General features: G+C 35.6%; 3 protein-coding genes across 4 annotated transcripts; all 3 read right to left on the reverse strand.

Annotated features, from left to right (window-relative positions):
• Positions 1 to 211: 211 nt before the first annotated feature.
• synj2bp (synaptojanin 2 binding protein) lies at positions 212 to 4,407 on the reverse strand. Of its 2 annotated transcripts, none has more exons than XM_055162247.1 (5): positions 4,195 to 4,407; positions 3,594 to 3,730; positions 2,576 to 2,671; positions 2,350 to 2,477; positions 212 to 737 (listed from the first exon to the last, which is right to left on the reverse strand). In XM_055162247.1, exons 1-5 carry the CDS (start codon positions 4,256 to 4,258, stop codon positions 638 to 640), a joined length of 525 nt encoding a protein of 174 aa, XP_055018222.1. In that variant the 5' UTR covers positions 4,259 to 4,407; the 3' UTR covers positions 212 to 637. The 2 variants fall into 2 exon arrangements, with proteins under 2 accessions (XP_055018222.1, XP_020777609.1); XM_020921950.2 differs by lacking the exon at positions 212 to 737 and adding an exon at positions 865 to 1,702 and having other exon boundaries at positions 4,195 to 4,404.
• Positions 4,408 to 5,191: 784 nt separating this feature from the next.
• On the reverse strand, positions 5,192 to 8,056 carry nat8 (N-acetyltransferase 8). The gene is made up of 2 exons (XM_020921783.2): positions 7,787 to 8,056; positions 5,192 to 7,188 (listed from the first exon to the last, which is right to left on the reverse strand). The coding sequence occupies exon 2, from the start codon at positions 7,174 to 7,176 to the stop codon at positions 6,508 to 6,510; it is 669 nt and encodes a 222-aa protein (XP_020777442.1). The 5' UTR covers positions 7,177 to 7,188; positions 7,787 to 8,056; the 3' UTR covers positions 5,192 to 6,507.
• Positions 8,057 to 9,561: 1,505 nt separating this feature from the next.
• Positions 9,562 to 14,803, reverse strand: LOC129411435 (metal cation symporter ZIP8-like). The gene is made up of 3 exons (XM_055162248.1): positions 14,487 to 14,803; positions 10,921 to 11,105; positions 9,562 to 9,933 (listed from the first exon to the last, which is right to left on the reverse strand). The coding sequence occupies exons 1-3, from the start codon at positions 14,617 to 14,619 to the stop codon at positions 9,787 to 9,789; spliced, it is 465 nt and encodes a 154-aa protein (XP_055018223.1). The 5' UTR covers positions 14,620 to 14,803; the 3' UTR covers positions 9,562 to 9,786.
• Between the last annotated feature and the right edge of the window lie 365 nt (positions 14,804 to 15,168).

Here is a 15,168-nt window from a genome sequence, read left to right on the forward strand (position 1 = left end):
TCACAAGGTGTACAGTGTTGTTAAATATGTGCGAATGAAGCAAACACAACTCCAGGTATGTTTGTGACGAGGAGGACGTAACATTATAAAATAGATCAGAAAACAGCATATAGGCCCTTTAAGAATGGGAACTAGCTTTTATTACAGATTTTTTATTAATGTTATAAACTACTTTACACTGATCAGTCATATTAAAAAAATAAACAATTCATTTTGATAGTTCTTCTGTTGTGGTCTTTATTCTGGCATAATGCACATATTCACATATTTGAGGCGAGCAAATGGAAATGTATTTACAGATATTACAGTAAAATACAGGCTGCAGTGAGACAATACGGACAAGCACATCCACATCTATTGTTGTGATTGAATTGTGATTGTTGCTAGTGCAAAAAAGTCCTTCATAAACATGGGCAGCTGCTTACAAAAATACACAATCCGAGCTTTGCTACAATGATTATTCTAGCGAACAATACTTTAGCGGTTCCCTTTATAAATATACAACATGATTTCTGATTTAGATTAGACCTGAATGACATTTCTGACACATATTTAGCTGTTAGCAGAGATTCAACCATAATATGCACTTGGGATTTAACATGGAAGATCAGTTTGAAATTGACAAGATACAAAACCTTTAAAGGTGCATGGTGTAACTTTTGTTGTATCCATGGAGCTGTGGAGTTACAGCTTTGCCTGGAATGTTCCACAGTAAAGTACTAAACTCTTCTGCCTCCCTAAAGGTAAGCAGAAATGAAACGAGGCTTAGATACAGGTCAGATCTATGGAGAGGCATGTCAGTGTATCCAAGAATGCCCGTGTTAGATTGGCATTTTAAGCAATAAAAACACTTAATAGAATAAATGCAAAATAAACAAGTTTAATACCATATTGTGAAACATTTCAGGCAAAACAATCATCATAAAAGTTATACAGTGACACCTTTAACTGGAATCCCACACACGCTTTTAGTGTTTATGACATTATTTGATTTTCATTTCTGGAGAAGCAAGAAGCTAACTTACAACATCTGCCATTTTGTCAAGAAAGCTAGAAGGCACTCCAAATACTTAGTAAATAGTTTCTGTTATGGGTCGAACAGTACTGCTGTTTCTCTACAGTGCAAAATCAAATCATTCCCAGTGATGTATTCAAAGTGCAATGGTTTGTTCTCACTCAGGCAAAAATATAAATCCTTCTTTAATAATTTCAGCAAAGTTTATAATATAATTGCCAATGCATATTCAACTGGTCATGCATTTTATTCTTTGGTTTGTCAAATCAGAGTTAAACTCTATTTTGATTCAATTTTGCACTGAAAAGGAGCTCATAACAGTTTATCCCCCCAAAAAGTACAATAACTGACCAAAAATTTGACAAAATTAACATGAAAAACATTAGGTATTACTCTCGATCTGCTAATACATATTCATTTTGGCCCATTGACTAAAAAAAGTTTGGGACCCTTGGTTTAGCTCTCCAGCAAGAGTTGATTTTTGTTAGTCAAACAATCAAGATTTGCAGCCATAATTTCTCTAAATATTCAAAATAAGTATGGCTTTAGCTCAGTTTGCCTATTATAAAACAATAGTTGATTTCCTTTTTTACATAAATATAAACTGCTGCCAGAATAGCTTAGCGCGGCTCAGCTCTGCAGCGGGAATGTCATCGTTTTTTCCACTTCCTTTCAGTTAAGTAACCTCTGTGAGAAGAGAGCATAGTTTTGCATTGGAAACGTGCAAAGGAGCTACCAATCATTAAAGGTCTTATATTACGCAAATTGACTCGTAAGAGCTTTAAGCAATGTTATAATGTTGTTATCTCCCCAAAAACATACCCAGAGTTGTGTTTTGTTTTATTCACACACGTTTGAGTAACCTTTTAGTCTGTTTATATCTGCAAAGCTCAAAATGTTTTCCTTTGTGAATCAGTAGTTTCCAAGTTTACAGCTCCTTCTACCCTTAGTTCAGTGAGATTGGCAATTTCATTGCTGAAATCATCCATATCATTCTAGTGAAGGTATATGGTGGTTCAAAACACAGTGGAGCACTTCCAGTATTACCACATGACATCACCAGGTGGAACAGAGTGTTTTCTGTTTTAGAGAAAAACTCTAAATATGCAGGGATTGTGTGTTAAACATGTGCGAATGAAACAAAACACAACTCCCGGTATGTTTGTGATGAGGCAGCAACATTGATGAGAATATAGCGTAATATGGGCCCTTTAAACACAAAGACCAAGACAAACTCATCAACTAGAGTTTGAATTCCTGGTGATTTCTTTGGCCCGTAGCAATTGTGATTTCAGACATTTTTCAGTATAATTAAAATGGCAGCCTAAACTTGCCTGCCTCGAAAGTAAATAAAAGCAGCAACAGCAACACCCGCCGTTAACAGAGCTAATAGTCCCAAAGTCGAGATGGAGGAGTCATGGTCCGGTTGTGATCCAAAAGGTCCATTCATGTGGCGAGAAGACTGTAATGGTAAAATCATAAACATTTTTTTTTTCCAAATAAATCTACTTTTTAAATAATTGAAATTGTAAGCATTGTTCAAATAACATATGCACATACCTTTTTGAGGACTTTCAGTTCTACATCATCTCCTGCTGTTCTAAACAGATCCACAACTTCTCTATGCTTTAGATTTTCAAGGTTTACACCATTTATCTACAGAAAAATACAATAATCAGTCAATATTACATATTAAACACCCCCTTTTATAAGCTCCAATAAACCACCTGCATATTTATACTAGATCACAGAAAGAAAAACAAAAAAACATCTGTAATGAAATAAATGCAAAATTGCAAAATTCTATTCTATACTGTGGAACATTCCGGTAAAACGATAACATTACTATTATATATATATTATTTATATTCCCATTACTAGACTATGGTGCCCCCTATAGTCTAGAATTGTCCTCCGTAGTTTAAAAAGAACATGGACTAAACTTTGACATAACAAAATGATACTTTGTTGTTTTATACATAACTAATTACTGGAACAGTCTCCCACTGAATAAGAGAAAGTCCATCTCTGTCTACATTCAACTTGCACCTTAAACTATGGATGAAGGATAACCAAGTCTGTGAACATTTTTAATCTGGCCTTTTACTCTTCTATGTTATGTCTCTTTGTAACTGTTTTGCATTTTGTATTGTCTACTGTGTCACCGGCCTACGGACACAGCACAGATGCTCATTATTATGCACTGTCCCTATCAAATAAATAAAAAAGTAACTACACTGTTCAAAAATACTGTTGAAATACAAAAAACTTAAGTTTCCATAAGTGACATTTAAACTCTGACCTTGCCACCATAGTCTGAACCAAAACTAAGAGAAACGCTGCAGTAAAAAGTTCCATGGTGCAGCTTTCATAACTACATTTATAGGGAAAAAATATCAAGTAGGAAGTTGAAAAATGAGGGACAAAACATCTCCCTGATATTTGATGGACTATAAGTGAAACAAATGCTTAGACTTCAAGTTAAAACCTAAAAGCTACATTAGTATCAGTATCATGCCCCTGCAAATGACATCTGCTTGCCCAAACTTCCTTGAAAAAAGACAAAATACTGTATTACCGCCAGAATTTTATCTCCTTCCTGAAGCCTGCCGTCCTCCGCCGCAGATCCATCTTCCTTTATTTTAGACACATAAATGCCAGTGTCATTCACCACGTACTGTTGATCCACGCCCCCAACGATATTGAAGCCCAAACCTAAACAAAAACACACATTTTCTTATCAACAAAGCCCAATAATGTTGCCTAGATGTTTACAGTAAGTTAATATTAAAATAACTTAATAAATTACAGCTTTTATCTCTATGGTTCAAAGGGCAAACAGATTATATGACAGCTTGTAGGCCTGTGTTACATCACCATATATAAAATACGAGCTGTTTCTGAATAAATTGCCAATAAATCTCAACGTGGAAGGCAAAAGTGAAAGTTGTGCCAATCTGATGCAACAAAAGGCACACATTAACTTAATCTAAATACATTACAATGTTGTCAACTCACTAAAATGGATAATTAATACTTACAGGAGATTAGGTAATTAGGAAAACCCGTGGTAAACAAACATAGACTACTTTCACAAACGCTTTTAGCCTTCCTGTGGTGATTTTTGCAGTGGCTAAACCAGAAGCTAACACTGAGCTAACACTGCTAAAGTTTCTTACCTGAAGGACCTCGTTTTAGTTTAATGTCCACAGCTTTAGAAGAAGAATGCAAAGACCCGTTCATTTTGTCCAAGTGGAATAAATCAATATTCTAAGGCTTAAAAGTGGGGCACTAACTATTTATCTGAAGGTGAACTCATGAGTTTCGATTTTGCCTGTTACGCACATTACGCACGGACTCTGCTGCTGCTCTGGCGCTGATGATGTGGCGCCGCCTAGTGGACACTGAATAAAACTGCAGCCTGAACTTTGATTTGATGATTCTCTTAAAGGTGCACTACGCAACTTCTTAAATTGCTTATGTTATATTGCTTTGCTTGGTTACAGTGATCCAAAGTATAGCATTTAATTTATCCATCTCCATAGAGACCTGCGGCGCCACCAGGCCAAGTTACAGATCAGATCAGTTGTCAGGCAAGCCTGTTTTTCAAGATATCTGTAATGAAAACAAATCCTAGATAGATACATTAAATGCTATACCGTGGAACACAGGCAAAGCAATGACATCACCATGGAGCAGGTGACAGACCAGAAAAGTTACATAGTGTGCCTATGGTGTACCACCAAGGAAAAGATTTGATTTTCCTAGTACCATTAGATTTAAATGAAGTATATAACAGGACTATCCCAAGTCTAACTTAGGGCTAAATCAGGTCTAAAAATGGACTACAGCATTTCCACGGTAGTTCTAAACAAAAAATTATCCAAAGGAGGACAAAAAGTGGATAGAATGAATTTTAAATGAGGCAAACCCTCATATAAAAGAGCTGTTCAAGTACCAGAAGGAGCTGTACCAGTTTGGTATAAATAGTGTGAGGGACAATAAGGCTGCAAGTAACATGTCACACTAGTCTGTGATTTTAGTTTGTGATATAGTACTTGGTAAATACATTTCAGAAGTATATTTACTATACTTTATCTCCTATCGTTGCTTCTTGCTGTGCCATTAATAGTTTTTAACATACTGTGGGAGATCTAATAAAACATCTAGACAGAATTTATAAATAACATTTTTTTAATTAAGAAAAAAATCATTATAAAAAAAACCCCAATTAATTATATCATAACAGTCATAAAACAATGCAGTCAGTCAGAGTTGTGGCCAGTTTCTTATTGTTTTAACCTAGTCATATTAAAAGACATGTTTTAAGGAATATACAAAGAATTACAATGAATTATCCCCAGCTCAATCACACACTGTAGTTTAAAATGACATTATGTATTAAATTATGGGTTTACTTTACACAGGCAAACAGAAAAAATTGGAAAATGATAAGTTTCTAAGGAAGATGCAAGCTGTCAACAAAGCACTTATTAAAAGTTAGACAATAACTCTCAGAATGGCTGTTTCTGTGTATGGAAGTGAGTGGTGTGATAATACACTGATGATCTGATCAATAATTTGATTTTACCTTTACAGGATCTGGCGCTGGGCATGAGGTCAGTACAGTCTATTTTAAGACACATATTAGTGTACATGGTGAATGTAACTCTTTTGGTATACTTATTATCAGGTCTCTATGAATATATTGAGTCAGGTAATAAAGGAAAAACTGTTATTTTACCCAGTTTTAAACCTGTAACCAATGCCCTCTCCTTAAATATAGCGAAAACATACCAAAATTTACATGATTATATTTTAATCCAGCAGAACATTCTCCATGGATTCATTTTAGTGATTTTAGAATAGATATTTTATGGAACATTATAGTAAAAAGAACAATATTTCCATGAAAACAAGCAGGAGTAGGCCCTCTTACAGGTCAAATAAGAGTTTTTTCTTTTTTTTCCATTATTTTTTTGATTAAATTTTGAGACTACACCAGCCAAACTTTAGTTTTCCATAACAGTGATTTGACTTAAAGGTTACTATGTAACTTTTCTGGTGGAAGGTTCACATCTGCCCGTTTCCTTATTGCTTTGCCTGGAATGCTTCTGGAAACTTATCTTTCATTCATTCCACGTGTTTATATTGCTAAAAAATACCTTCAAAAACATAGATTCTTACTATAAAAGTTGACCAGCAACTTGGTCAAGTAACAGTCCCCAGTCTCTTCATCAGAAAAGTTACATAATGCACCTTTTACTCATTTGTTGGTCTATGATTAAACAGCTCATAATAGAGAATATATTATACAAGAACAAGGACACCTTTTTCTTTTTGTGCATCAATTGTGTGTATCTGTCTATAACAAACCTTGAAATGTGCATTCAAATGTTTTGCCCCATGAAAGTACATTGGACATAAAGATAACTCTATACTTAAATCACCTTCCTTTACAGAAAAGTAAGTAATATAACATAATATTCAACTCAGTCATCTTTTTTCAACTGCAGCCTATATTCAAACAAATTAAAGTTAGTTATTTTGGCAATAAAGTCTGGCGCAGAAAACTCCTTGGTCTTCTCATAGCCCATGTGCTCGTAGAGGTGCTGAGCGTCTCTTTGTACCACAGATGTGTAAAGGACAACCGCTGCATACCCCCTTTCTCGAGTGAAGTCTGCCACTGTCCTGCACAAAGCTTTGGCGATGCCCATGCCACGATGACTGCGCCGCACAGACATACGCTTCAGCTCCAACGCTTCAGGCACGTTCTCATTTGGGAGACAACCTACGGTACCCACAACACGCCCATCTACCTCTGCCACCCAAAAGCAAGAATCCTTGTGCTTGAGGTAGGTCTCTGAAATGTTCTGCAGGTCTTTTTTGAGTGAGGTTTCGATGTAGGCGTTAAACATGTGGACAACTAGCTGGCGAATAGCTGCAAGAAGTAATGTAACAGCAAGGATCGGTAAAAGGAAGGATTTTGAGCTTGTCATCAGAGCACAGAACATACACATGAGCACCATCTGAGTAAGGGGCTGCTTTAAAATGTGTGTGAAAGAAGAGGGCACATGCTCGCTCATCCCGACAGTGAAGACCTCCTGGACCGCCTCTGCATCCTCATCACGAAACTTTCTGATCTGGAAACTGGCGGCCATGGCTCTGTCCTCCTTCCAACATAGGAAAAATATGAAATTATGAGGGACAACAATATACACAAAATTAATAGTCTATACTGTCTTTTCTTCTACCAATTGACAATGATATTAGCTACAAAATGGAAAGACCTGTTTTTAGACCACCACACTACAATTTAACATGCACTGTCAGTCAATGTCAAAAGAAATCATGTATATGCCTGAGCTACACAAAGAAGTTCAAAATATAATTAATAAAAGAAACAGAATAGCACATCTTAAGCTTTTAAAACTACAATCCTTTGCTAAAGGACATAAAATGCAGACAGAACAACTGGGTTAAAAGCTATTTACGCAAATCACACAAGGTCACGTGACATCACTAATGTTGACAAAACGGTGAATCGATGTATTATTACTGTTTAACCTCATATCATGAAATGTCAATGAATTAAAGAGGCTTTTTTCTAAAAGTGGTGTAAAGTGTAAAATTATCCTACAGTTAAATGTTCTAATTGTGTCTATAATTCTCATAAGGACAACAGCTAGCTACGCACAACGTTAGCCTCATTATATATCTCAGAATAAATGCGTTACAAGATACAATTGACTAGATGCAGTTAAAGCATACCTCGAAGTTTGTCTGAAGTGGTCCAAATAGCCTCCAAACCCTGGTTCTTCCAAAACGAAGACAAGTAAGTTGTCCAAAGTCACATTTGTATCATTTCATTCTCTGCGCTCTGCTTCCTTCTCCTGTGGTGCGTTCAAGTAGCAGTCGTAGAATGAGTTAAACAAAATGTAAAATGGTTTAGTGATAAGATTACTGTGGTGGGCTGTGATTACTTAGCTGTTATTCCATAATAAATATTCACTAGAATCCATAATATATTTGTGCCCACAAACCCAGATGTAGCGTATAAGGTTGAAATTAGTTGATTATTTAAACCCTGTACAAAACTCTGTACCAACGAAAATGTTCGCACAAATTTACGTGAATGCACCCTAATCGGTTTGTCGAAGACGCTGATTGGCTGATCATCTGTGCTCTGACCTTTGTTATGTGTTTTTTTAGAATTCATTTCTTTCCAAAGCTACACTATTATATAAAAGTTTCTAAAACACCTTTCAATTCCTTTATTACTAAATGATTAGGCATGTTATATTTGTGTTTATTCGCGGGTTTATATATATATATATATATATATATATATATATATATATATATATATATATATATATATATATATATGATAATATTTTGTTTTGAATTGTTAATTACTAAGGCAACCATCCTAATTTTTCATCATGATGAAACCCAGGCAATAATTCATCCAATTATAGTTTACCACATAAGCTGCAATAAAGTGACAAATTTTTGGCCAACTTCTAAAACATGAACAACAAATGTAAGCATAAAGAAAAAATGAACAAAATAAAATAATATGAATGCCCCACATTTACACAATTAAACATCTGCTTTTAGGAGTGGGTTGGTTTGTTTTGGCAACAGTCCCAATGCTTTTGAATAAACATAAAATGAAAGACCCTCCATTAAAGGTCAAACACCAAAGACATTGGTTAAGGCAGACCACTTTTTATAAAGAAATACTATTCATATTATGCAGAATTGAGTTAAGTTTCATTTTGGCCTGGCCCTCCACAATATTTTCAGTTTCTCATGTCTCGCATGGAAAAAAGAATTGCCCAACCCTGGATTAATGTTTCATTTTAGTGAAGGCAAAGGGGAATTAAAGTAAGTTAAAGGGCAACTTAAAAAATAAGGTCAAAAGAAGTCAAACAAGGCTACTGTTAAAGGTCCTACATGTTTGAGTAATGCTTTATTATTAGTCTGTCTGCATCTCCAAAGCTCAAAATGCTCTGTTCCACAGTGTGATGTCATGAAGCAGTAGTTTTCAAGTTACCAGCTACCTTTTACCTTTAGTTCAGTTGACCTTGGCAATTCAAGGCTGAAATTATTCAAATGATTCTAGTGTATGTATGTTCTAGTGTGGTGTAAGGTATATGGACTTTAAAAGCACAGTGGAGCACTCCCTGTTTTACCACATGACATCACCGGGACATCACAAGGTGGAACAGAGTGAGAAGAAGACAGCCTAAATATGCAGGGTTTGTGTGAATGACACAAAGTTTTGATGAGGAAAACAACATTATAACATAGATCAGAAAACAGTATAATATGGGCCCTTTAAAGGAAGAGACTTACAATATTAAAAACAATGCACCAACTCCAAAAATTGCTTTTAAAACAATGACACATGAGATAATTAATTAGCATGTTCCTGAAATATAAATGTAACTTGATATTTAGTTTAACAGCAGAAGCATTAATGTAGGTAAACTCAGAATGACAATGTAAAGTTGTTCAAATAAATATCTCACAATATATGAAGACTGAAAAAATAATTTATTGTCTCCTTAAAATAAATTTAACTACATTTCATACAAATGATTGCAAAGATTTTCCCTTTAATAGGAGTAAACAGTCCACTAAAAGTTAAAAGTTTTCCTTAAGCATTTGGTTTTTACATTCACTTTCCTTCCTGCTCTGTTGAGAAAGCAGGTTTTTAAGCAGCATGTGACTTAAGGGTTTTTATTTAGTTTTGGTCCAGTTTAGCCCAGGTTGATGTCTCCGGCGAACATCGTTATGAGGAGAATAATGGTGAATCCGGTGAGGAGTCCTGCATTCTGGATCAGGAAGAATACAATTTTGGACGAGCGCTTAGACTGCTCCCGAGCGATATTGTCCATCTCTGGAAACTGAAAGAGAAAGGACAATTGAAGCTTTGTGAGTTGTGATACTGGGGCATTGTACAGCGAATGGTATGGGATACAGAGGCATACACTCTGGGTCAAAGAAAGAAAGAAAAATTATCTGACAATGGCTATTTGCTGAAAAATAATCAGAAATAAAATGTTTTGGACATCTGTCACCTATTTGTGCTTTGCATTTTAAATTTTTTTCAAGTTGCTGTTCCTTGCAATTGCACCTCAGCAAGTATATTGGTCTGTGTGTTACTGTTTTATTGGTGGTATAAAGAGAAAGAGAAGTCAGTAGCTCACCAGAAATTGGGATTAAACTAAAATGAAAAGTTACTTAAATTTAAGATTGACTATACAAAATCTAAACTGAGCTTGTCCAGACAGATTTTTTTTTTTTTGTGGTAAATTATTTATATTGTGTATTGCCACTCACCCCTATTTTAACCTGCATACGTCCGTTCTTTTCTGCATTTGTGCCTTTAAGCAAGGTATTCTACTACTTTGGTTATACTGGTTAAAATCTGTGAATTTTCCTACTCAAAATTAGTTAAAGGAAAAGAGAGGTTGTGGGGCAATAAGACAGACCCAATCTGCCCTCAGTACCTTGATTCAAAATCATAATAACTTTGCTCCAAGTTTTAATAGGGACAATGTTGCAGTCTAATGGCAAGATACTAAATGCTTCCAAAGGCTGAAACAACTTCTTGATGATTTCCAAAAAATCCAGGAATAAGATATTATCAGTGAGTTAAACAAAAGCAATGATGTCCTGATGAAGCTATCTGGTTGATAGCAAAACTTTGGCTTCAGAAAAGCTATGTAAGTCTAGTTGTTTTTGTTTAACGTGCTGATAACCTCTTTCAATAGATAGTCATTTTCTCAAGTTATGTCTTTTAAAGTATTTAAATTAAAAATGCACTACACATTTACTGTTGCCAGATCGGACCATTTGCGTTTTTTAAAAGCTCTAAACTGTGAACTTACCATATCAGCTAAAGCAATATATAAGAACATTCCTCCGGCAATAGCGAAGATCACATTAGGGGCAAAGCTGCTCCCAAGAAGGATCCCCAGCACCAGACCAATGTAACAGGACACAGCAGACAACAGGTTGAAGAAAATGGCCTGTGGGACACTCATCCCAGCGTTCAGCAGGATCACAAAGTCTCCTGTAGGGGGAGACAGATGCACAAGTAATCAGTTAAATAGGGCAGAACTAAGAACTGCTGAGACCTAAAGCGAGTTATATTTTGTCAGTCTATCTTTTCAGTTAGAAAAGATCTTGATGTAAGAACATACTAACAGCTTTCAACATTCAATGTCTATTTACTTGCATGCACAAAGTGAAATCTGTCAGCTCAAAGTGATTAATAGCAAAAGCAAGTATACTAATAATAATCACTATAGTATTAAATCTGTTTTGATGAGTTTTTAAAACTACAATTGATCAGTGTTAAATGTATCAAACTTCTTAATCAAAAAGAAAAATAGAGCTTATAACAGTGACTGACATCAATTCCCCACTGATATACAAGTTTGAATGTGGCTTATATCTACATTTGAAAAGCAAGTGCAACGAACCCATTAAAACCAAATGTTGTTATAACAAACAGAAAGAGGTTTTGAAAAAAAGTGCTTGCATCTAGTCTCACTTTATTTTGTGGTCATCGTAGTTTTGGATTGGTTCATTCAAGTCAATATAAACTGCATACCAAGTTTAGATATTTTAATGTACCCTATACTTTATGGAACAAGGACTGTTTTACCATTGTGTATTTATATCTAGAGCTTGGAAATACTGAATACTGAAAGCATGTGGAGCCTTAACATGACCTATTTTGGAAGCTGCTAATTGAGAATCTGCACACCAAGACAGACTACTTCCTGGAGTTGTGTGTTGCCACAAAAAAAAAAAACTTTACCGTTGTTTGATTGTAATGCAAGGAGGATGCCTACTTAGTCCGATTTTAATCCTTATCCGAACCAGAGATTTATTGCCATTGTCAGTGAACAAAATTCACAAGCTAGGAACTAAACGAAGAATAATAATATGCATGAACTATGAAAAAACAAAAATAAAGGAATGCACTGAAATAAGGTAAATATAAATAGACTTGGATATACAAATACGGCACAGTGGCTGAGTGGCTAGCACTCATGCCTCACAGCAAAAAGGTTCTGGGTTCGATTCCCGGGTCGCCCGGGCCTTTCTGTGTGGAGTTTGCATGTTTCTCCACTGGATGGGTTTCCTCTGGGTGCTCCGGTTTCCCCCATCAACCCAAAACATGCATAGATCTCCATAAACAGTTTATAGTCAAGGTCAGTTAAATAGTCCTTAGGCAAGACACTTCACCCAATTTGCCTAGTATGAAAGTAGTGTGAGTGATGGTGGTGGTCGGAGGGACCGATGGCGCTGAGTGGCATGGCAGCTGTGCTTCTGTCAGTGTGCCCCAGGGCTACCATCACCAGGGTATAGAGTGAATGAATAATGCTGAATAATGCTCTGTAAAGTGTCTTTGGGGACAGAAATGTCTGTGAAAGACATTTCTAAATAAATACTTACTTACTCACAAATACAGTGCAGTGGTGCTGTTAAGGGGATCGGTATTAAAGATTTTGTCCTTCGGTTTAGTAGGTCTTATCTTTGGATAAAAAGATGACAATGTTTTGAGAATCATGGAATTTGAGCTTGATTTTTAGTGTAGGCTAAAATGTGATTGGGCAAGTAAGTTGCTGATCGAGTACAGAAATTATAATTAAATACACTAGCCTACACTCAGTTACGTTGTTATGGAAACATCTTTAGCTCTTAAATTAAACATTTAGTAATGACTTTATGGATAAGTGTGAACGGAATTTTAGTTTCCACCTGTGGTTAGTTGACATAGCAACCGCTGCCAACTTGGACCACGGATTGGAAAAACACAGAAATCACCTGCTTAACCTTAAACAATGAAAAAGACATTTAGGTGAATAAAAAACAAGGAAGTGAGTCAAAACCACTGTATAGTTTGGTATCAAGATCCTTCATTTAAGAAGTCTAAATATCGTATATGGAATTAAAATAAGAAGTGAAAGCCTCTTCTGCTAAAATGTTCAGTTGGTTGCAGTGGTGGAACGTAGCCAAATAAAAGTACTGCACTTCAGTACAATCTTTCTTTTCCTTTTAATGCACTACATTTGAGAGACAGTATCTGTACTTTCCACTCCATTATACTTTTTTTTTTTTTTACTGGAAGTGAGTATGATGTAAGTAACAAGTCTATAAAAATATACAAATTTAATTGTTTCTACTAAACAAAATTCAGCACAAATCTTTATCAAAATAAGTACATTTGAAGCTTTATTAAACCTAAAAATTTTTGAAATATTTTTACTTTATACTCTTTAAGTACATTTTTAAACAGCTACTTTAATACTTCTACTTAAATAGATTTTTCATGTGATAGTTTTACTTTTACTTGAGTATTTTTTGCCCTGGTATCTGTGCTTTTATTTAAGTAACAAAATTAAGTACTTCTTCCACCACGGACTGCTTGATAGAAAGTCAGTTCCTGCAGGGGTTATTCATGTTTGGAATTTACATGCTCTCTCTTGTTTAGATGTCTATGAGTTTTCCAGTATCACCAATCTAAACCATCCTAAAATTGTAAATTAGACTAGTACTCCAGTTATATACTCAATAACACAATCATTGAAAATCTGGAGAAGAGTCCCTGGTATTTTAGGCCTGAGCAATTTTGGAAATCTAATTGAGATCTTGCTGATAAATAAAGTGTGGTTGAGATTAGATTAACAATTTTCACAACTAATGTGTTAGTACAGGTCTAAAAATACAGGCATAGCAGGTTTTTAACATAGGGCCCCATAAAGACATGATATAACATGAAGTGAAACTGTAGCAATTTCTTATGTAACATTAAAATTGTGATTCATCTTGTTGCTATGATACTGGTTTACTGTCCTGGTTAAAAGTGTACAAAGCAAATTTTCTGGTACCTGAGCGTGCCACCTGCTTGTCTCAATGGAGATGTTATTACTTTTCTACAGTATGGCACTGACTTATCTATGTGCATGTAGACAAGCATACGGCGCCACCAGGCCAAGTTAGAGGTCAGATCTGCGGAGAGGCAACTCCCACCACAATTTTCATATACTACATTTCAAGTTATTGATTAAATGCAAGATAAATACGTATAATGCATACTGTGCAACATTCCAGACATAACAATTGAGATATACTTGTGTTACTATATTTCTATATTTTCTTATACATTTATATAATTATGCCTTATTTGACACCAGTCTCTCTAGCTATGTTTGCTACCTATTTTGAATGTATTATTATTATTATATTTATAATATTTATTGTGATGTGTGAGCTACTGTGTCCAAATAATTTCCTGTGTGGGATAAAGTTTGTCTAAGTTTAAGTCTATAACATCCCGATGAAAACAACCAGAAAAGTTGCATAGTGCAGCAACAGATACAGATATCAATAATAACTAATTGATAAATACTCAGACTTTATGTGTATTACTATATTTTACCTAGTTCATGTGGAAACTCCTCACAGACGATGGCAGTGGAGGTGCTGAAGCCGGTGAGCACAGACACAGTGAACGAGGCTCCAATCGCCAAACCGTCGATAAAGTTATGAACCCCATCGCTAAGGGTGATCATCCAGGCCACAGTTTTTATGTCCGTGATCTTCTGACCTCGTAACCAGTGGCAACGCGGGTCAGTGCCCGTGACATCCTAAACACAGGGGTACAGTGTGTTTTAATAATGAAGTGGCTGTGAACTCATTCTAAAGCAGAACATAAACAGGTGAAAACAATAAGGGGTACAACTGACTATGCTCAGTCAAACTTCAAATTTAGCCCCAAGATAAGGTCTAGAACAGGGGTCTTCAACCTGAAGCTTGGGAGCTACCAGCAGCTGTTAACCCCCTTCTCACCAAGGGACTTTCTCAATAATACGTATTTTGCTGAATTACAAAACTTTGCTGAAGGAAATTCCTATTACCATTATAAATCATGTATAGTTTCGATGCATAACTAATAACTGGATAATGGCTTGTTTTATAGGCATCTAACTCTACCCCATGTAGGGCTTGACTATAAACACAATTTCTTGCAACTGCTAAATTTATTAGCTCTCTAACATTTTCATTTAGAAAGGTAGCTCATTGAAGCAAAAAGGTTGGAGACCTCGGATCTAAAACAGGTC

The sequence above is a fragment of the Boleophthalmus pectinirostris genome, unplaced genomic scaffold (assembly GCF_026225935.1).
Source record: "Boleophthalmus pectinirostris isolate CB_2022bp ecotype Guang Dong unplaced genomic scaffold, ASM2622593v1 HiC_scaffold_442, whole genome shotgun sequence".
In the NCBI taxonomy this organism is placed as follows: Eukaryota; Metazoa; Chordata; class Actinopteri; order Gobiiformes; family Gobiidae; genus Boleophthalmus; species Boleophthalmus pectinirostris.

Bases quoted from the DNA above. Each gene is read 5' to 3' on its own strand.
- LOC129411435 (XM_055162248.1), bottom strand. From the start codon at position 14,619: ATGATCACCCTTAGCGATGGGGTTCATAACTTTATCGACGGTTTGGCG. The intron at 11,106-14,486 runs GTAAAATATAGT...CTCCCCCTACAG, and splicing joins GGAGTTTCCACATGAACTAG to GAGACTTTGTGATCCTGCTG. The intron at 9,934-10,920 runs GTAAGTTCACAG...TTTCTCTTTCAG, and splicing joins ATATTGCTTTAGCTGATATG to TTTCCAGAGATGGACAATAT.
- synj2bp (XM_055162247.1), bottom strand. From the start codon at position 4,258: ATGAACGGGTCTTTGCATTCTTCTTCTAAAGCTGTGGACATTAAACTA. The intron at 3,731-4,194 runs GTAAGAAACTTT...GTTTTTGTTTAG, and splicing joins ACTAAAACGAGGTCCTTCAG to GTTTGGGCTTCAATATCGTT. The intron at 2,478-2,575 runs GTATGTGCATAT...TTACCATTACAG, and splicing joins AACTGAAAGTCCTCAAAAAG to TCTTCTCGCCACATGAATGG.
- nat8 (XM_020921783.2), bottom strand. From the start codon at position 7,176: ATGGCCGCCAGTTTCCAGATCAGAAAGTTTCGTGATGAGGATGCAGAG.